The sequence below is a fragment of the Elgaria multicarinata genome, chromosome 23 (genome assembly GCF_023053635.1).
Source record: "Elgaria multicarinata webbii isolate HBS135686 ecotype San Diego chromosome 23, rElgMul1.1.pri, whole genome shotgun sequence".
NCBI classification, from domain to species: domain Eukaryota; kingdom Metazoa; phylum Chordata; class Lepidosauria; order Squamata; family Anguidae; genus Elgaria; species Elgaria multicarinata.
This window is the reverse complement of record NC_086193.1, coordinates 13,550,823-13,572,008: the sequence shown is the minus strand read 5'-3', so window position 1 is coordinate 13,572,008 and position 21,186 is coordinate 13,550,823. Positions and strand designations below refer to the sequence as shown.

General features: G+C 60.2%; 1 protein-coding gene across 1 annotated transcript in view; it reads right to left on the bottom strand.

The window, feature by feature from the left end:
• Positions 1-21,186, bottom strand: part of CPAMD8 (C3 and PZP like alpha-2-macroglobulin domain containing 8) — a 41,412-nt gene that overhangs the window by 6,063 nt on the left and 14,163 nt on the right. The window contains exons 12-33 of the mRNA XM_063147368.1: positions 20,459-20,567; positions 19,969-20,196; positions 19,152-19,322; positions 18,326-18,454; positions 17,681-17,858; positions 16,899-17,071; positions 16,615-16,764; positions 15,474-15,635; positions 12,115-12,257; positions 11,622-11,684; positions 9,239-9,470; positions 8,005-8,158; positions 7,461-7,603; positions 6,155-6,206; positions 4,918-5,216; positions 4,042-4,267; positions 3,725-3,901; positions 3,492-3,573; positions 3,202-3,358; positions 2,426-2,500; positions 1,543-1,708; positions 195-281 (exon numbers count right to left, since the gene is read on the bottom strand). Of these exons, the coding sequence (XP_063003438.1) occupies positions 195-281; positions 1,543-1,708; positions 2,426-2,500; positions 3,202-3,358; positions 3,492-3,573; positions 3,725-3,901; positions 4,042-4,267; positions 4,918-5,216; positions 6,155-6,206; positions 7,461-7,603; positions 8,005-8,158; positions 9,239-9,470; positions 11,622-11,684; positions 12,115-12,257; positions 15,474-15,635; positions 16,615-16,764; positions 16,899-17,071; positions 17,681-17,858; positions 18,326-18,454; positions 19,152-19,322; positions 19,969-20,196; positions 20,459-20,567 (3,356 nt within the window). The remainder of the gene's footprint in view (positions 1-194; positions 282-1,542; positions 1,709-2,425; positions 2,501-3,201; positions 3,359-3,491; positions 3,574-3,724; positions 3,902-4,041; positions 4,268-4,917; positions 5,217-6,154; positions 6,207-7,460; positions 7,604-8,004; positions 8,159-9,238; positions 9,471-11,621; positions 11,685-12,114; positions 12,258-15,473; positions 15,636-16,614; positions 16,765-16,898; positions 17,072-17,680; positions 17,859-18,325; positions 18,455-19,151; positions 19,323-19,968; positions 20,197-20,458; positions 20,568-21,186) is intronic.

The window sequence follows — 21,186 nt, the reverse complement described above, 5'->3', positions numbered from 1 at the left end:
GATTTTGAACTGTGTTTTGAATGCGTTTGTTTTGCCGGCGCTTTTACTTTAAGTATTGGTCCCTCTTGCTGCTGGTGGCCCCTGAGCACCATCTCCTTGGCGGAAAGGCGGCTTCTAAGCGAAACACGTGCGCCAGGGTCCCTCCCTCGCCCCCCCCTCCACGGACGGGTCCTGTTGCGGCGCTGGAGCGTCACCTGACTGGGAGAGGCCGTCGTTGAAGCCCATGAAGGTGTCTTTGTCGGTCGCCAGAGTCCCCATTAAACTCCAGTGCGTGAAGCCGTCTGCAATGGGAGAGGGCGGAGGGGTGAGTCAGGGCAATGGGAGAGGGCGGAGAGGCGAGTCAGGGCAATGGGAGAGGGCGGAGAGGCGAGTCAGGGCAATGGGAGAGGGCGGAGGGGCGAGTCAGGGCAATGGGAGAGGGCGGAGAGGCGAGTCAGGGCAATGGGAGAGGGCGGAGGGGCGAGTCAGGGCAATGGGAGAGGGCGGAGAGGCGAGTCAGGGCAATGGGAGAGGGCGGAGAGGCGAGTCAGGGCAATGGGAGAGGGCGGAGGGGCGAGTCAGGGCAATGGGAGAGGGCGGAGAGGCGAGTCAGGGCAATGGGAGATGGCGGAGAGGCGAGTCAGGGCAATGGGAGAGGGCGGAGGGGCGAGTCAGGGCAATGGGAGAGGGCGGAGAGGCGAGTCAGGGCAATGGGAGAGGGCGGAGGGGCGAGTCAGGGCAATGGGAGAGGGCGGAGAGGCGAGTCAGGGCAATGGGAGAGGGCGGAGAGGCGAGTCAGGGCAATGGGAGAGGGCGGAGGGGCGAGTCAGGGCAATGGGAGAGGGCGGAGAGGCGAGTCAGGGCAATGGGAGAGGGCGGAGAGGCGAGTCAGGGCAATGGGAGAGGGCGGAGAGGCGAGTCAGGGCAATGGGAGAGGGCGGAGGGGCGAGTCAGGGCAATGGGAGAGGGCGGAGGGGTGAGTCAGGGCAATGGGAGAGGGCGGAGAGGCGAGTCAGGGCAATGGGAGAGGGCGGAGGGGCGAGTCAGGGCAATGGGAGAGGGCGGAGGGGCGAGTCAGGGCAATGGGAGAGGGCGGAGAGGCGAGTCAGGGCAATGGGAGAGGGCGGAGAGGCGAGTCAGGGCAATGGGAGAGGGCGGAGGGGCGAGTCAGGGCAATGGGAGAGGGCGGAGGGGCGAGTCAGGGCAATGGGAGAGGGCGGAGAGGCGAGTCAGGGCAATGGGAGAGGGCGGAGAGGCGAGTCAGGGCAATGGGAGAGGGCGGAGAGGCGAGTCAGGGCAATGGGAGAGGGCGGAGAGGCGAGTCAGGGCAATGGGAGAGGGCGGAGAGGCGAGTCAGGGCAATGGGAGAGGGCGGAGAGGCGAGTCAGGGCAATGGGAGAGGGCGGAGAGGCGAGTCAGGGCGCCGAGCAGCCGCCACGATAGATGGCGTCCGGCGTCCACAGGCCCGAGGGGGCTGCCCCGCCCCTCCACCGCCCCGGCCCCAGCCCCACGATGGCACAGGTGGCACCAGGTTTGCCCCAACGCACCCAGGGCGCCGCCCACCTTGCGTGATGGCCATGCTGTTCATCTTGCGCAGCGCCGCCACCGCCGAGGGGCTGCGCAGGAGCGCGAGGGCGTAGGCGGTCAGGACGGCGGTGTAAGGGTCCTCAGCCGAGTAGACGCTGGATTCCAGGAAGTGCTTGGCCTTGGCCACGGAGCCCTTTTCTTCCTGAGGAGGAGGGGGAGCCCAGTCAGAGGCTGGTGGCGGCAGCGTGCGGCCCGAGGATCAGCAGAGGCGGCCCCCCTCCCCCCCCTGGCTCACGGGCCAGGAGGTGCTGACGGACAAGAGCCCCCCGGCGCTGCTTCCCCTCCTGTGCCCCACTGCCACCGGGCATCGCTCTGCTCCGGGCCCCTGCGAGGAAGCCTGTGCTCACAGCCCTCGGAAAGCGCCCAGGAGGCAGCTGGGCTGATCTGGGCCCCGGGCCTTTTGCCTGTCTGCTCCCCAGGTGCCCGTGGAGGAAGGAGGAAGGCCACGATCCCTTGTGCCTCTGCACGAGGGGACGGAGGAGAGTGCTGGAGGCGACGAGAGGATGGCCTCGCTGCCCAGGATCGTGGCTCGGACGGATCTCAGAAACACGGGCCCACCCGGAGGATCCCTCCTTTTGGGACTGGGGGGTTCCTGGAGACCACCCCCACCAGGCGGGTTTCCTCCTTCCTCGGCTGGCAGGGCTGCAGCCTCACCGCCCCACGCCTCCTCTCACCAAGGGTGGGGGGGTCCTGCCTGGGGCACACCCTCGGCCCACCCCACCACGACGCATATCTCCTGCCACCGCCCACAGCCGTGAAACGCCGGCTGTGTTGGGCCTAGAGAGACGCTCCTCTGCCCCGACCCATCGAGGAAGGAAGGTGCATGCGGGGGGGCCCCCGCCCCCCAGGTGCCCGTTACCTCGGAGGCCACCCCCGTCTCCAGAAGCGCCGCCACCACGTAGGCCGTCAGCGAAACCTTCCCGTGGATGCCGCCCTGGAGGAGACCAACACACACAGAACCGCCGGGTGCAGCAGCGTCATCGTCAGGGGCGTCAGATCGTCCCCAAGTGCGCAGTGTCCACTCCCCCCCCTTCTAAAATGCCGAAAAGCGTCTGCTAAGGGCTTCGGGACAGCCAGGGAAGAAGAGCCTGGAGCTAAAACAGCCGGGGGATTCCTGCATTTGGGACTCTGGGTCCCACCCGCCACGGGAAAGCGTGCCCAAAATGGAATTTGCCCCCAGGCTAAAAGAGGCTTCAACACCACAGGTTCAAGCGTGTATCTTTTAAGTTGTACGTTTCCTTCCTTCCATTGCATCTTCCGAAATGAACAAACTTCACGTTAAAAGAGGACGGAGGCCGTTTCCTGAGACCCACAAAATACCTTCTGAACTCTGCAAGGCGGGAACGGGACGAAGGAGTGAAAAGGCGGCACTGAATTCTCCCCTGGATCCGAGTGGCCCCTTGCGCCGTTGTTGAACGGTGGGCGGCGCAATCCTGAGCACGCACACACGCATGCACGCACGTGCACACACACACAGACGCTCCCCCTCCAATTAGGGGCGGCAGCTGGGCAAAAGCCTGCACCGCAGGGAGGTCTCGGGGCGCCCGTTTCTCTGGACGGCGGGGCGAGCCTTGCAAAGCGGAGCCACTGTGCCTGTGGCCTGGAGCCGCCCCCACCCCCCACCCCCGGAAATACCTGGATGTCCTTGTTTAGTATCCGGCCCATGGCCGGGAACGAGCCGTCTCCCTTCTGGTGCTGAACTATCCAGTCCTTCGCGGCCAACAGCTCCTTGGGGTCGATAAAGACAAAGCCCCGGGACTGGGCGAAAGATTTGAGCACGAACGCCGTGAGCCTGGGGGCACAGAGAGCCGCTCAGCGCCAGAGGAGCAGGGTGGGGGGTGCTCCCCCCGCCGTCCGGCCCACTGCCCACCAGCCTGGAGAGGAGCGCAGAAGCCCCCAGCCCTGCCCACGGGCCGGCCACGTACCACATGCTGCCGGAGGAGTCCCGCTCCCCAAAGGCGCTGTAGGAGCCGTCCTGCCTCTTGTAGGTCAGCTGGCGCTGGTACCCTGGGGAGAGGCCGCAAGGGAGCGGGTGGGAGCCGTGCGGAGCCCCCCCTCCACGGGGGTCCGGGTTCCCTCCCTCACGGGCGGGGCGGAAGGAGCCCCCACCCCTAGGGGCGTCCTCTGGGGAAGGGCCCCCGGCCCGGCCCGGCTCTACCTTGCACCAGGTAGTCCGTGGCTTCGCTCTCCACCTCCGGGCTGAGCTGCTTCGTCTTCTGCAGGTACTTGAGGACGAAGACGTTGGGGGCGAAGTGGATCATGTTCTGCTCGCCGCAGCCGAATGGCAGACGCAGCAGGTTGTCCAGGTTGTGCAGGGTGGGGCCCATCACGTCCCCTGGAGGGAAGAGGAGGCCAGCTCAGTGCTGGCAGCTGCGGCGGGGGAAACCGCCCCTCCTGGGACCCCTCCCCTCGACAGAAGGCGGAACGCCCCCCTCCACACACACACGCGCGCCGCCCCGTGCCCAGCGCCGCTACCAATGACGGAGGCCGTGGCTCTCTCGGACCCAGGGATGACGTTGTGAGGGACGCCCAGGGTGAACGCTTCGTTGTGGTTCTCGTCCGCCTCCTCCTTCCGCCAGATCTTGAACTCGCCGACGGAGCCCCAGCCGGTGGAGAAGCCGACGTACTTCACCTCCGGCGGCCGGGGGGCCGCCCACGTCACGATGACGGACTCGTTGAGGGCGGAGGGGCCGTGGCCCACCTGCGGGGAGGGAGGCACTGAACGGCCACGTTCAGGCGGGGAGGCCCAAGGGAGGCCGAGCGCTGTACCGCCTACCCCCGACCCACAAGCCCATCTGTATTTCGAGGAGAATGTTACAGAACCCTAGAGATCCTCTCGTTCACCCCCCAGCCCCGCTCAGGGCAGGCTCTGCTCCGCAGGGTGCAGCTACAGCCTCTGCTGAAATCCCTCCAGGCGAGAAAAGCCCCTGCTGCTCAACAGCTCCCTCTTCACGTTTAGCCAGCCCCCCCTCCATTCCCACCTGTTGGATCTCAGCCTGCCCTTAGGAGCGACTGAGAACGGGCCCAGGGCACCTTCTGCATGGCAATTGTTCAGCTCCACGGAGGCCGCCCTCACGCCTCCCTTCAGCCTCCTCTGCTCCAGGAGAAATATCCCCGGCTCCTCCGAGCGTTCCTCCGAAGGCCTGGCCTCTCGGGATCTCCCCTTCTGGGATCTCCTGGCCTCTCGGGATCTCCCCTTCTGGGCTGCCCCCCTTCTGGAAACAGGGCGCCGCTCACTGGCGCTTCTCCCCAGCAGCCTTCGCGCCTCTTGCAAAACAAGCCGCCCGGGCCACGGACGCCTCCCTTCTGCCAGACGGCCCACAAGAGGCCGGGAGAAGCCAGGGGCCCCACCTGGATGATGCCGTCGGCCCAGGCGACCCAGAAGTGGCGGAATTCGTCCCACGAGAGGATGCCGGCCGTCTCCGCGCTGGCCACGGGCTCCCCCATTTTGCTGGTGGCGATCCACGTCCTGGCGTTCTGGTGGCCCCCGATCACGATCTCGGTCATCTCGGCCATGTCGTGGGGGGCGGAGGACAGGACCACATGGGCGCTGTTGTGGGCCTTGATGGCGACGGCGAAGCGCGTCATGCGGGCCGGCTTCTGCACGTACTGGTACTCGTACTTGTTCGGCGTGGAGAGGTGGATTTTCTCTGGCCAAATGCAGAACCAGAAAAGAGCCCACCGTCACGGCGTGGCCCAAAGCCCTCCTTGGCCAAGAGGCGCGTCTGCAGGCTTCCTTCTGAGCAACCCCTCCCCCAAGCACCACCCTGGGAGCCCCAATGATGCACCCTCAGAGCCCACCCCCCGACCCCCCAGTCTCAAGAGGAGAAGCCAAATCTGGGTGGCTGGAGGAGAATCAGAGCACATATTTTTAAGACCACGCCTGGGGGGAAAGCCGCCGTCCTCGGGTCGTCCAAAGCAAAGGGCTGAGTTTCTCCCGTCCGTCGCCGGGGTCTCCAACGTGGTATCCGTGGGGCCCCTTTTCTCCACAGACACCTCTCTCTTGGCAGGTCCTCTGCCTCTCCTGACAGCCATTTTACTCTTTAGATATTTCTTTTTAAAAATTATACGGGGAGGCAGACAACGTCGTGAAGTGAAGCCTCACAGCCTCCAGCCTCCTTTCTAGAAAGCCTCTGGGCCCATGTGGCCTCCGTGGCCAAGCAGTGTGTCTCTGGGCTTCGAAAGGGGGGGGGGGCTCTGTGTTTGGGGGCCCAAATCCCACCTCTGCCCAGAACGTAGGTTTCTGGGGGCCAGCCGGGCGATTTCCTTTCAGCCTTCGGGTCTGTGACTGGCTGCAGCCACCCGGGGCAGCCATTTTGTGAGAGCGCTCCCAACACTCCCTCAAAACTCCAAAGGTGCCCACCCACTCAAAAGGGTCGGAGACCCTGGGTTTATTGCCTGAGGCCACGCACAGCCAGGCAGGCAAGAGCCTCGATGGGCGGGCGAGGGGGCTCACCCACTCACGTGGCACACGCTAGCCCGTGCGTGCGAACCACTGCCCTTAGCAGAAGGACAAAGGCGGAAAAAGGCATTCTTCCAGCTGGAGGAGAAAGGCAGGGATTGCTCCGGAAACTTTCCGTCCTCTTACCGTTCGGGCAGAAGAAGACGCTGTATGTGTACTCTCTGGGCAGACCCTCTGGCTGTGGGAAAACAGGAATATAAATGGAAACCAGCATCACCAAAACCTAATACCCACACCAGTTATTTAAGAAAATCCGTATTTATTTATTTAACAAAATCCTTTTACAAAACACAAATAAAGACCCCATAAACAAAATTAGCAACTTCTGCACCATCGAAATGACGAAAAAAGCTCCAATTCATCCATCAAGGCACACTACAAATACAATATTGACATTTATGACCGTTAAAAGCTTGGGCCAATGGGAGAGATCTGCCTCCGCGCCCAAAAGAGAGGAGAGACGGCACCAAGGGAGCCAACACCAAAAAGGCCCCACTCTCTCCCGGAGGCCCTTGCCTGAGCTCTGGATCTGGGGGCACTGAGGAAAAGGCCCTCTGGGGAAGTTCTGAAGGGCCAGGCAGATTCATCCGGGGGGGGGGGCGCGGCCTTCTCAGTGGTGACCCCCCCGCCCCGATTGCAGGACGCTCTCCCCAGTGACTCCCGCCTAAGGGCATCCTTGCACTTAAGACCCCCCTCACCGGCCAGGCACCTGACGTCCTAGGACGGGGGCCTATTCCTGGGCTCGTTTGACTGGGCCTCGGAATTTTAATTGTTTTTCGCTGTTTTAAATTGCTTTATCTTTTTTGCATGTTTTAATCCCTGCTGTAAGACACCTTGAGACTTTTTTTTTAAGAGTCAGCTGTCCAAGAATTTGTCAGCACTGCTGTTGTTGTTGTTGTACTGGCATAAGCCAGGTGTGGGAAAACTCTAGCTCTCCAGATGTTTGGACTTCGGCTCCCAGAAGCCCCTGCCAGTAAGCCCAATGGAATGCTGGGAGTTGAAGTCCAAAACGCCTGGGGATCAACTTCTGCCTTTCCTTGGCATTGGCAGCCCTTCAGATACTCCGCCCACCACCATTGATTTATTAAATTATTACATTTATATTCCATCTTTTCTCTTCTTGTATGAAACCCAGGGCGGCTGGTGTGATCCTCCTCCTCCCCCCCATTTTACCCTCACAACAACCCTGTGAGGCAGGTTTGGCTGCCAGTATGGCCCAAACTCACCCAGTGGGCTCCACGGCCGAGCCGGGACTCGAACCCAGGTCTCCCAAGCCCCAGTCCAACCCTATAACCACTACATTGCACTGCCTCTGTCGCTCTGCATGCACCCAGAGAACCAGCTGCCCCTGCTGGCCCCGGTGCCTGAAGCGAGTGGCGGGGGGGGGGGGGACGGACCCTTTCCCCGAAAAGCGCATCGCCCCCCCGCTCACCTCTACAAGGACACTCCTGCGCACGTGGTCCACGCTGAGAGGAGTCCGCTTGTCCGCCTGTCCCTCCTCGGGCTGCCTGCCGTTCTTTGGGACCTGCGTGTTCTCCTGGCAGCAGCCGCTTCCGCCGTAAGCAAAGGCTTTCGCTAACGGGGGAGACCGACGGGGAAACGCTCATGAAAAAGTCCCAGGCAAACGGCACCTGTCCCCGGGAGGAGGGCGGCTGCACCTGTCCCGGGCGCCGTCGGTCGGTCGTGGGGATGAACACAAGGCTGCACCAGCCGAGGCTCGCTGCAGCAGGGCTGATGAGCGCAGCTCAGGTCCGTGGGCCGAATCCTGCCTGCCGGGGCTCCCGATCCAACCCGCTGAGCTTCCCCGATGGCCCCGCTGCTTCCCCCGCCGACCGCCTGGGGTCAGGGCAGACGTGGGAAACGCCCGCCGCGTGGCGCGAAGATCTGCTCCGTGCTTCCCAAAGGGCGGCAGAGAGCAGAGGAGGCGCCGGTCCGGTCCGGGCTCAAGCACCGAGAGCGGTGTTGGCGTTGGCTACCTGTGACGTTGCTCCGCCCCAGCTCGCCGAAGGAGAAGACGATGAAGGTGGGCTTGGCTTTGCCGGGGGCCACGCACTTCTTCCTGGCCAGGTGCTGCTTGCCCGGATGTCCCACGAAATGGATGCCTTTGGGCGCGGAGACTTTCACGTGCACCTGTGTGCAAGCGGGCAGGGCGGAGAGACACGGGTCAGGGTGGCGGAGGAGGAGGAAGAGCAGCCCACCCGGCCCCGGTGGCCACCATCCAGGGCTTGCTCCACCTTAGGAAGTGGGAGTGGCAGCGACCAAGGAGAGGAGGGCCTTTGGAGGGGTGGCCTCCCCTCCCTCCCTCCCTCCCTCCCTCCCTCCCTCCCGAGAAGCTAGCTACGTTTTCAGCATCAGGCAAAGACCTTCTTTGATTCTCACAGGCCTTTCTGGCCTTGCCCCTATGACCCTGCCCGGTCATTGAGGTCAGCCGAGGGCCTGCTCCTGGTGGTTCCACATAGACCTATCGTCCGACTGGAGTCCACCAGGGGAAGAGCCTTCCGCGTGGTGGCCCCCTCCTCTGGAACTCCCTGCCTCTGGAGGTCAGGCAGGCACCCACTTCGCATTCCTTCCGGCGCCTCCTGAAAACGTCGTCGTTCCAGGAAGCCCTTGCCTTTAGGACCCGCTGCGGCTATTTTGCCCCTTGTTTCTTTTAAAAATGTACTTTTAATTCGGGTTTTATTCCATTTTATTTTGTCCACCGCTCCGAAATTCTGAATGGGAAGTGGTATTATGAACATCGTAGATAAATAAATATCAATGACTGAGCCCTCCGTCTTATTGCTATCTGCTGTCTTTTGCTGTTTTGTAGATGAGATAGATAGACAGATGGAATTCTCTGGGCAGATTACAAGCAGCTTAAAGAATAATGTACAATACAAACAGAAGAATAAAATCCAATACATCACAACAGTTAAAGCTGTAGGAGCCCTGCCCTCTTGGCCAGATACGAAACAGTTTAAACTGCAGGAGCCCTGCCCTCTTGGCCAGGTACAAAACAGCTAAAGCTGCAGGAGCCCTGCCCTCTTGGCCAGGTACAAAACAGCTAAAGCTGCAGGAGCCCTGCCCTCTTGGCCAGGTACAAAATAGCTAAAGCTGCAGGAGCCCTGCCCTCTTGGACAAATACAAAACAGCTAAAGCTGCAGGAACCCTTCCCCCCACCCTCGGCTCTACCCAGCCGCCCTCCCCAGGCGAGGGACTCCGGAACCTCACCTCCAAGCACACAGGCAGATAGTTGTGGACGGTCAGCGGGATCTTGGTCTGCTCCCCACGGATGACGCGGTACGGGAGGGTGAACTCGATGAAGAAGGGCTTGAAGGTCCTCAGCTCCGCCCGCCTGGCCAGGCCCAGGCCCCTCTCCTCGGACACGCCGACGGCCTCGGCCAGCCACGTGGTGATGGAGTCCGGGACATCCACGCGGAGCTGCGCTTCTCCCGACACGTCGCTGGCGGGGGAAAGAAGTCATACGTCGGGCGTCCGGGGCAGAGAAATGCGTGCCAAATATCACCCCCTCGGGATGGGGACCCTTGGCCTTGCTCTGCCCCACTGCAACCTGCTTGTTCAGCTGCCGCTCAATCCAGGGGTTGGAGACGCCTCTGGCTCTCTGCCTGTCAAGCAAGTAAGTAGGAGCTGCGGGGAGGCAGAGGGAGAGGTTGGGGAGGCCAGGGCCTTCCCGGGGGTGGCCCTCGCCTTTGGAGATAAGGCACGGTCTCATCACTGCTGACTTTTAAACAAGCACCCACACCCACACCCACCTGAAGGCACACTTCTTCTAGTCTTATGTTTGTGGCTTAGAACCCATTCAGCTTGCAGAAGGCCCTGGATTCGAATCACAGCAGCATCTCCGGGCAAGGCTAGCAAAGTGTCCCTGCCTGAAACCCCAGAGAGCCGCTGCTGCCAGCCCGTGTCGACAGTACTGAGCTAGATGGGCCAAAGAACAGCTTGGGGTTTTCCTACTCTCTGTTGCGGTGGCAGGAGGCGTTCGGATATCCCACACCCACACCCACTTTCTAATGTTTAAGGAAGGAAGCTAACTTCTCCCAGCAAATCTGCCTTCGTTGAATTCGCAGCTGGTTGGGATTTTTGGATGTCTGTAATAATTACATCTGCTTTGGCTTGTCAGGCGACTTGCGTGAAGGAGAAGCCGTGTGGTAAGAGGTTTAAATTGGAATAACTGAATAGACACCACCACCCCAACACAAAACAATGAGGAGAAGAATTGGCTGCAGACATTGCCCCTCCACCGCAACGGAGGGTTGGGCCCAGGAAGCATCCTAGAATCCTAGAATAGCAGAGTTGGAAGGGGCCTCAAAGGCCATCCAGTCCAACCCCCTGCTCAAGGCAGGAATATCCCCCCTAAAGCATCCCTGACAGAGGGTTGTCCAGCTGCCTCTTGAAGGCCTCCAGTGTGGGAGAGCCCACCACCTCCCTAGGTTACTGGTTCCATTGTCATACTGCTCTAACAGTCAGGAAGATTTTCCTGATGTCCAGCCCCCCGGAGCCCTCCAGGCCCTTTAACCAGACCATTGCCTGCAGCCCCCGTTCTCTCTGCGGGGATTTCAGCCCGTAACCAGAATCAACCTATTACGTTCACACGTGATGGCTCTTGCTTGCTGCTGGGGCAGAGTGTGTGCGTGTGCAAAGACACCCTCCCACAGACGGAGTGAGTTGTTGGGGTTCTGTAGCCGGGCTCAAGCAATCCCAAGAACCAGCCTGAGAAACCCACACCAGCCTTTTGCTCCCTCTTCTCGGTGTGTGTGTGTTTGGGAAAATGCCCCACACACTGTTCTTGTCTGTGAGAAAGGAAGGAGGGGCGTACAGGGTTGGGGTCCGTGCCGAGAGGCAGAAACCTCACCAGCCGTTTCCTCTCCTCTTTGCTACCACGAATGGGTGCCGGGGCTCAGCCGGGATCCCCACGCCAAGCGTCTCTCAGGCTTTGCCCGAGAGACGCTTTGCAGGGAGTTTCGAGCCACTTCTGAAAGGTTTGCTTGAAGTTTCCCCTCCAGATCTGGGACGCACCCTGGGAGGGAATTAGTCATCCATTTCGCTGCTTCTGTGCCAGGAATTACTGGACTAGGAGTGATTTGGGGGAGAGGGGCAGGGAGGGAGGGAGGGGAGGAGACGACCCTCCGCAACAGGGGGCAGGCTGGGTCTGCGTCAGGGAGCGCGGAAACACCGCAGTGGCAAGGGTGCATCTGTCTAAGCGAGGCTCGGCCTCCACTGATTCATTTAATCAGATTATTGGTTACAATTATATACGCCGATTTCCCCCTCTGCAGAAGCCCAAGGTGGCGTTCATGGTCTGCTTGCTCTCTGTCTATCCTCACAACAACCCTGCAAGGTAGTTTAAGAGGAGGCCCAGTGGATTCCCTGGCCAAAAGGGACTGGTCTCCCCAAGTCTCAGTCTGACACACTGCCGCACGGATGCCTTAGTGGCGGTACAGGGCGGCTTCGTTTCAACAGCTAATTGCCAGCGCCGCTTGAACCGTTGCGTGTTTTCCTGCTGCTGCAAGTTGCCGCAAGCGGTCTCCTTTTCTGTCTGTGTGTGTTTCGCAGGGGGCCGAAGAAACCTCACCAGTATTGACCGCAAGGCTACCTGATGTTCAGGCAGTGCCACAGCCAGGTCTCCGGGAAGAAGGTCCGCTGCCTCTTCTCCGCTCTGTGGAAGGCAAGGGACACACGGCACAGGTGAGGGAGACCAGCTTGGAGGCGTTCCGCTCACAGAGCGCCATCCCGGCCTGCCAGGAGGCGGCGAAGGGCCAGGCGGAAGCGGCACGCGAAGGAGGGCTGCTCACGGCCTGCCAGGAGCCGGGTTCTGGCAGGAAGGGCGAGTGAGACGCCCCCGGCTCTCCCACGGAGCGCACAGCCTCCGCTCAGCCAGCTCCGGCTCATTGTTTCCGCGCCCGCAGCCCAAGGGCACCGTCAGTCTTTCCGCCTCCCTCTGCCCGGGGCCATCTGGCGCCCCGTACCAGGCCCTGCCGCCTGCTGAGCAAGACAGCAGGTGCCTGCCGCTGGGCCCAGAAGAGCAGCAGCGACATCGCGCTCGGGTTACGGAAGGCCCTTCGGAAGAGCACAGCCGCCGTCCCTACCTGGGCGCCGCCTTGGCGTGCACGGAGGCCACCAGCGTCCCCGTGTGCGGCTGGAAGGCCGGCACGGCCTCGTCCGTGTACATGCCGCCGTGCTGCCGGTGGTTCAAGCTGACGAGGTCGGTCATGACCACCAAGCCGGTCTCCTAGGCGACGACAAACCACAACAACAGAGCCCCTGGCCGTCAAAGCCTGCCCCACGCGGGGGCCGGGGGCCGCTCCCGCCCCCCCGCCCCGCGGATCTCTGCAGGGAAAGGTCACCGAGACACAGGGGGGTTGTTCACGCTTGGCGCGGAGGCACACGGCGGCCGTTACCAGGCAAATATTTAGATGCGCTGGGTCGTGTCGTCCCCCCCACCCGGTCCTCCCTCTTTCCCGGAGAGTCCAGGTGCTGTGCGGAAAAGTGGCGTCACGGACTTCAGGGGGCTCAAGGGGGGGGGGGGAGTTTCCAAGCCAGGGCAGGTGAGAAAATAAACAGCGGTGTTCCAGCGGAAGCCAGAGAGTCCCTTCTACTCCCCGACGGTCGGAGTAAAGGCCTAGCCGGCCTCCTCTGTACAGCTTAGCCGCTGCGGGAGCACCGGGCTCAGGGCAGAGCGGTCGGGGAGGGGAACCGGGTGGCAGACGTTTGTGGAGGGCGCCGTTTTCTAACCCCATCATCATCATCATCATCATCATCATCATTATTATTATTATTATTCCTTTTTAAATTGACCTGTTAGTTGGTGCAAAATCTCTTTTCGGAGTACTGGAACTCTTTTATTCATTCAAGCGCTCTTTTAATGTTGAAGCATTAGCAGAACGCTGCTTTAAAGACTGCCCCACCACGCTGCACGTTTAGACAGAAAAAAAAGTCCTACAACTCCCAGCATGTCCAGCCAGCACTCCGCAAATCCTCTTGTTGCAGGTTCGAGCGCTCTGCCTGCCAAGGAGTCCCTGCCAAGGAGTCCCTTCTCTGTGGTGGCCCCCCGACTGTGGAACAATCTCCCTGATGAGGCCTGCCTGGTGCCGAATTTGTCATCTTTTCGGCACCAGGTCAAGACTTTTCTCTTCTCCCAGGCATTTAGCAATATGTAACGACCGTAGGTCTGCGGGTTTTTTTGGCTCATTGTTTTTAAAGTTCATATAGTGGTTTTAAATGTAGGTGAATTTTGCTTGTTTTTGTGGTTTTTAATCTTTGCATATTGTTTTTAAGTGTTTTGTCTTATGTGAAGCGCCCAGAGAGCTTCAGCTATGGGGCGGTATACAAATGCAATAAATAATAACAACAATAATAATAATAAAAATGATGATGATGATGACGACGTGTCCCGAGGTGTGATCCTGCATGGCCTCACCCGGCGTTCTCACCCTATTGGGATGCACTTTCTTTGGACACCGTCCCCCCCGCCCCGGGTAAAGGCTGCGTACTGAAAGGAAGGGAGGGAAGGAAGGAAGAGGGAGACGTGGTCCGAGCCAGTTAAAACCCACTTCTCCTTCTTTGGAAAGCAGACGGACACCCCTGCCCCTTCCTGGGGGAGGCTCTGCCAGCATTTCAGGCAATCAGGGGGGTTCTCTTTTGGCCTCATTCCCCCTCCCTTCTTTCAAAGTATCCGAGTTGTTCTCCAACCAATTCCTTCTGCCCGAAACCGTCTCCTTTTGTCCAGTCATCCGAGCAGAAGAGAGACGCTGGCCTTCCTCCTGCCAGGCACCAGGGAGTAGAAGGGATCTGCATCTCCGAGGACGGGGCGCAGCAGGGAAGGCGGGGGCCACTTTCAGAGGACGGGAAAGGGCGATTCCTCGCCAGCTCCGGACCCTCCTCCTGCGAGGGACGTGGGCAGGGGGGGCGCTGACGGAGCCCCTTGCCGGATTCCCCCACCTCCACCCCCAAAAGGGGAGCCAGGCCAACAGAAAGCGCAACAGCGAACTGGCGACCCCCAGGACCGGAAGAGAGAGCCCCCGGGCGGAGGACCGCCAGGGCCAGGCGGAGGACGTGTTCAGGTCAAACAGCTGGAAAGATGCAGCCTGCGAAACGGATTGTTCCGAGGCAACCGTGACCGGCTCAGAAAATCACTGGCGCTCCAGACGGACCGGAGCGACTGCCAAGTCCTGAGCGGCCTTTCATGCCCCTCAGGAACAGCTGAGCACACAAGGACGGTGGGCTCCCATGCATCTCGCGCTGGGCCGCAGGGCCGACCCGAGGAAGGCCCGTTCGGCAGGGCCAGGGGCGCCCGCCGGGTTCCCCTCGCTCTCGCAGCCAGCCCTGCAGCCGCTCCCGGCCGCCATCCCTGGGATCTAGAGGTTCAGGGACTTGGATCCCTGGGGTTACTAGGACAGCCCTGGCTCACGCCCCAAAGACACAGCTTGCTGGAAAATCTCTGCCCAGCGGCAACATGATCCAGCTATTTTAGATTTGCCAGGTGACGTACATGCCAAGTGAGCGGTTGCTTCCACCCTGAAACCCTGTGAGCGCTGCTGAGGCATCTTTTCCCATAACTGGCTGGCAGTGGAAGTAAAACACTGGTTCCACACAGCAAGACATTATCCTTTTCTCATGGCCAAGATCCTGCTGTAATGTCGACTCACAAGCACTGCTTACTCCAAAGGATTCAGCTGAATGGTTGACCTGTTGATTCTGACAGAGGTTTTAGTGCTGAGTAGCCTGTTAATTGCCCCTTGAATTGCTCCAACGTCAGTTTCTGTTCTGGAGCGGGAGGAAGCTTTAATTACTGGTTTCCTCTCACTATTTTTCTTTCTTTCGTTTAATTTTAAAATGAGAGGTAGCCAGTAACTAAATCTCCCATCCCCAGCAAGAACAGAAAGTAATATTAGGGCAACAAAGAGAGGATATTCAACAGGCAATTAGCACTAAAACCTCAGCCATGAAAGCAATGAAACAGGCCCAACTCACAAACTGGGAACATTTAATTAAAGGCACGGGAGCCCTGAAAACAACGCTTTTCCTGTTCACATGGAACAAGCTGGAGATGCAATTGGATTGTAATGCCACAAAAAATCAGCACAAGTCAGGTGTGGAAAGAAACACAGGAGGACAACACAGAAACCACAAGATAGCCCACCTGGATTGCCTCCCAAAAGTGAGTGAGTGAAGGATGCTAATGCCATAGGAGAGGGGTGGAAGGAACTAGAGTTCCTGCGAAAAAGCGCAATTTGGGGGCTAAAAGCCCAACGTAGCTGCAAATTGGCAGCTGTTTCATGTAAACACCGCAGCGCCACTGCGCAGCCACGGCAGGGTAAACAGGCCACGTAGGCGCTCCCTTGAACTTTTTTACCTGCCGTTTGTGTTTTGAATATTTTCTCAAACTGTTGTCCATTTTAACAAGCTCAAAAGGCACCAGGCCTAGCCAAGAGGGAAGCATCCTCACCGTGAATGCAAAGCGGGCGTCTTTGGTGATGTCCCAGTGCCAGGGGAAGATCGAGGAACGCCGCCGGCGGTGTGAAGACATGCCCGGCCACCAAAAGTGCCCATCCTCCTTCGTGGCTCCGAAAGCGTCGGACACGTCGTAATCAGCCATCTCCTGGAAGATCTTCACGGAGAGACAGCGGCGTAGCAGACAAGGTCACGGGCGGGAGAACGGGAGGAGAAGCGTTTTATGGCAGAATAAAAGAGCACCCAGCGCAAATGGCCATTTTACAAATCAAAGGCCTGCTCGAACAGAAATGTCGGCAGAAGGACAGCAAAGAGAGAGCGACCTCGCCTCCCTCGGCAGAGAGTTCCACAGCCTGGGAGCGGCCACCAAAAAGGCCCTGTCTGACAGCCCCACCAAATGTGCCTCTGATTGCGGTGGGATTGAAAGGAAGCCCCCCGCCCCCATAGATCTTAAAACTGGGGCAGCCTCACAGGAGAGAAGGCAGACTTTCAGCCAACCTGGCCCCAAGCCGTGTAGGGCTGCAGAGGTCCTAAGCAGCATTTTGGACTGTGCCCAGAAACAGCCTGGTAGCCTGTGAAGCTATCATAGCAAGAGGAAACACCTCTTCATACAGGACACAGTGAACGTGCGGAACTCACTGCCCCAAGATGCAGTGATGGTCCCTGGCTTAGATGGCATTCAAGGAGATTACACATATGTACCTGCCCGGACCCTAAGGTCACCCTCAGGGGTCCTTCTCTGGGAGCCCCTGCCAAAGGAAATGAGGCCGGTGGCTACCAGGAGCAGGGCCTTCTCTGCTGTGGCACCCCGGCTGTGGAATGAGCTCCCTAGGCAGGTTCGCCTGGCACCTACGTAATAAGGTGAAAAGTTTTCTTATTCTCCCAGTATTTTAACAGTTTACCATCTTAGTCTTTTAACTTTGCTGTTTTAAATCTGCATTTTAAATCATTTCACTGCTACTCGGTTTTATTTCCGGTTGTAGTTTCATATTGTATTTTTATGCTGCGGTTTGCAAGTTTCACAGTCTTAATTTTTGTGAGCCGCCCAGAGAGTGATATTTACGGTCTTTCTGAAGCGCCCTTTGCGGCCGTCCGGCCAGGCCTTCCTTCCCTGGCGCTGCCCGGATCTTGCTCACCTGGGCCGAGGTCAGCTGGAATCCCGGCTTGAGCAGGTGAACGCTCTTGTCCACCGCGGCCACGCAGACGCAGCTCCCCTTCGCGGCCCGGACCTTGACAGTCACCGGGTCGCCCGGCCGGGTCTCGTTGGCTGAAAAGGCCACTGACACCTGGCGTTGAACATTAAAAGGAGGAGGAGGAGGAGGAGGAGAAGAAACAGGGGAAGCGCCGTCAGCCCACACGCCCCCCGGAGCGGCCCCTTCCCACCACCTGGGCGGCCACAGTCGGCCCAAGCCCCCCGTACCTGGTTCTCAAAGGAGGGCTGGACCGCGAACTGCAGGCTGTCTGCCACCCCTTCCCCGTTCTCCCGGACGTAATAGGCGAGGAGGCGGCCCAGCGGCGCCATGCTGGGCGTCACCGAGAAGCGGATCGAGACCACGCAGGTGCTCGGCTCTGGAGCAGGAGGGCTGGTCGGGGCTGAACAGCAGGCGGCACAAGGAGAGAGAGAGAGAGAGAGAGAGACGTGAACCAACCCAGGGGGCCGTCGGCAGGAGGAGGTGGTGCAGCAGTTCACAGGGCAGAGCCTAGTTTGGGGTGGCCCCTGCCCGTTCAGACATGCTTAGAAGAGGAGGGGCTTCGCGGAAAAGGAACAGGCATCGCCTTGTTACGACTAAAAGAAGGCAATGAAGCGCAGCTGGGGGGGGGGGGGAGGGAAACTTAACACCAGCGCCCCCAATGCCTGGCATGCATGAACTGCCGAGGGTTTTTTCAACTGGTTTCCCCCTTCCAGTTGAACCAGGCAGTTGCTCGTTCCACCAGCCTCTTCAGCACTGCCCCCGACCAAAAAGAGCCGGTGTCCCGTCCCCCCCCCCCCCGGCCTGTGCCAGCTCCAGGCCTCCCCGCCTCCCTTGGGGGGGGGGGGTCTGCCTTCTCACCTCAACGGCCCCCGGCTCCTCCTCCTGGCTGCCACTTGCAGAGGCGAGAGAGCCAGGGAGCACAGAGGCCGCAGCGGTGTGTCCACCTCCTCCTCCTCCTCCTCCTCCTCCTCCTCTTCCCCTCCCCTCCACCCTCAATCCAAACCCGTGCCTGGGAAGTGCGTGACTCGGACGCTCCTGCCGGGGGCGGCCCGCTTGCTCCTCTCCTGCGCCACGTGGCCGGGCTGCGTCCCCGACAGGACGATGTTCCCTCGGGACACCACTTCGTAGTGGAGGGTGAAGCGGCAGGGGCAGGTGGACTTCACGGAGACGCGGGCCTCCTCCCCCACCTGGTTGGAAGAGAGGGAGAGATGACGCAGACGCAGCAGCCACGCCAGTCCACGAGAGCTTCCCCCATGCCCCCCCCCACGGGAGCGCCCCAACGAGGGTAGGAGCAGGCCTGCAAGAGGAGCGGAGAAGTGACTTGCCAGCCCCAGAGGGGGGAGGAGAGCAGACGCCAGAAAGGCGGACTTGGAACCCTTGAGCATTGTGAGGATGGCTGGGATATCGAACGCCCCAAGCGGACCCGGCGGTGCCACGCAGGCTGCGGCCCCCTCGCAGACTTCTGAGAGCAGGTTAGCTGGGCAAGTACATGAGGCGGGGCCTTTCCCACAGTGGCATCACACCCCTCTGGACCGTGTTGCTATTGGGGCTCCCTCAGGCCCCAGCATCGTAGGCTAGAAGGAAGGGCCCGGAGGACCACTCCCCGCCTCAGGCCCCTGGAAGCCACGGGCCTGGCGGCCGCCACGGCCCTCACCCGGAAGGGCTGGTCCGGTGGCTGCAGCTGCACGTGGCACTTGCTGGGCGAATACCAGCTGCTGATGGACAGGTAGTTGGGCAGGTACTGGTCTCCGGCCGGCTTTCCCTCCAGGGCCACGACTTTGGTCTCGGGGAAAGGGAGAAGGGGGACAGTCATTCTCCGCGCTGGGGGCAGCCTATGGCTCTCACCCACCCCGGAGAGGCTGGACCAGCCCCGCCCCACACGGCCCCCCAGGTGTGGAGCAGGCGGCCTTGACCCAGGTCCGTCCCAGGATACGGCCCCCTCCAACTCCAGTGTCCCCAACTTTGGACAACAAGGCCCAGCATCCCCCAGCCAGCAGGTTCAGTCCCAACCGGCCACCCTGGAGGGCTGGCGCTACCTGGACACCGTATAAAGCAGTTCCTGGTCCTTATTTATCCTCTTATTACTGCATTTCTACCCTGCCTTTTTCCCCCTTGCAAGGAAACGCAAGGCGGCTTTTCATGGCCCTCCTCTCCTTATCATCCTATTCAATTCAGAACCATGAGGACTAGTGTCTTAAGTTTAATTTGAGGCAAGTAGGGTCAGAAGGCTATCTGTATCTTTCCAGCTGCCGTTCAGGGGCAGAGACCCTGCAGAAGGCCTGACGTTCAATTTCCGGCGGAAGCCTGCAGCTGCTGCCAGCCCGTGTTGGCAATATCAGGCTAGATGAACAGAGCGCTGGATGAGATGGCCCCTTGGCCAGATCTCCGGTCCCTCCCCGTGGCGTCCAGATTCTGCGACCTCCCTCCTACAGCGGCCCCCCTCCTCCTGGTGCACACCCCCATCAAGGGCTTTCACCCACCTCCAACCAGACATACTGGGCAGCCACAGGGATGGAGGGGATCTCGAACTCCACCCGGCCCCCACGGGACACCAGCTCGCTCGTGTAAATGTTGTCTGCCGGGCTGAGCTCCGCTTTGATCCGGACAGTCACCCCGTCCGCCGGGCTGCCGTCCGGGTACGTGACTTCCACCTGAAGAGCCGAGAGTCCAATCAGCGCCCTGCTGCTGCAGAGTTTTCCCCTGGGAAGGCTGCAGATGCTGACATGGGATGGAGCCCTGTGACACCGGGGCAGGATTCGAATTGGGCTCTGGAACCTCTCGGGGGTCTGACTGGTGGAAGAACTGGGGATTGGCTTGATGGCGTCAGCTGAGCCTTCGGGTGGGGCGCTCTCTCTCTCTCGTGTGGAGGGGCAGGCACGCCTACGGTTTAGGACGGGGGGCCCTCCGGATATTACGGACTGCAAGGCCGACAGGCAGGAATTTTGGAAGCTGTGCTCCAAAACACCTGGGAAGGTCCAAGGTTGCCTGCCCGTGGCTTAGAAAACAGGGAGGGAGAGTTGGAATTGCAATTAAAAAAAAAAAGTCCTCAAAACTAGGCTTGATAAACTGGGGTTGGTCTACGAAGCTCCCAAAAGTTAAAGGTTTAAATTCAGCCAGCCCCCAATTCAGACAAAGCTACTCATGGCCGGCGTGTGCGGAGCAGAGAATTCACGGCTGGTCTCTCTGCTTTGCAAGGAAAGGAGCTTTGAGCATCGATCATTAAAAGAACACAGAAAGGGGGGGAAACCCAGGGGGTCTGCACTGCTGGAGGCCTTCGCCGTGCCGCGCCCCGCTCACCTTCCCTCTGTACGGCAAGCCAGACTTGAATTGCTTCCGGGTGTCTTTGGTGTATTTTATGTCCACCAGCTGCTTCTGGACGGGGGTGGAGTCGTCGAACGTGACCTGCCTGCTCCCATCAACGCTGGTCACTGTGGCCCAAATGCTGACGGCGCCCCTGAAATGCTCTGGGACGTCTGCAGGCATCATGTCTCTGACGCACACATCAAAATCCGCAGAACCGTCAATCTGCTCGTCGCAAGATGAAAGGGATGGAGAGGGAGGGAATCCCAGAGGGCCGTCAGCCTGGGTTGGTTGTGGTTGTGGTGGGGGAAACCCAGCTGCCCCAGGGATGGATGGATGTGGTTGCATTACTGACAATATCATTCCACACAAAAGACCAGATGCAATTCCACAGTTTCTCTCCTGGGACTCGATCAGTCTGGAGGCCCTCTCCTCCGCCCCGCCCTCTCCCTCTTCCATTCCCTACCCCCCACCCCCATTCACTCACTTCGGTGGTCTTGAGGACAGGGTGGCCGGCTTCGTGGCGGTAGTAGCCCACTCCGTTGACGGTCATGTTGATGATCAGCCTGCCCGTCACCGGCTTGCCAAAGGTGTATCTGAAACAGGAGAAGTCCGGTGACGAAACGCTCCCTCTGGCCCCGTTGTTTCTGAGCCCAGGCAGGCAGCACGGATGAGCAGCAAAGGAAGAGGCCCCTTGTCTCACGTGGGCCCCTCCGGCTAGGGACACCTCTCTCCAGGGACCTCCCCAGCCACCTCTTTTCCCCGGAGAGGCAGCCGGAGTCCGGGCCTGGGAGCGTCTGCGTCCCAATCGGGGGCTCCCCTGCCCAGAGCACAGAGCAGAATGCAAGGTTGCAAGTGCCCAGGCCTAGGCCTTGCCGGCTCTGAGGTCAACAAGCGAGGCGTGGCCGTGAGACCAGGGATGCCACACGAGGAAGACGTCGGGCTAAGCGCTGTGGCCACATACATCCCACAGAGCCTCTCCCACCAGAGCTGCCATGGCTGGACCCAAGGCGTCTGAGGCTTAGAAGCCTCACGAAACAGCTTGGACTGCCCTGACTGTGGCCAGCGTGGCCCCTCTTTGGAAGGCTGAGGAGAGCCACAAAGACTGCTGGGGGGGGACCCAACCGCAGCTCCCCCCCCCGACGTGGCACAACCTGGACCCGCCCCAGGGACACATGTATGGCTTTAAAAAAGAAGATACAAGACACCAGGGGA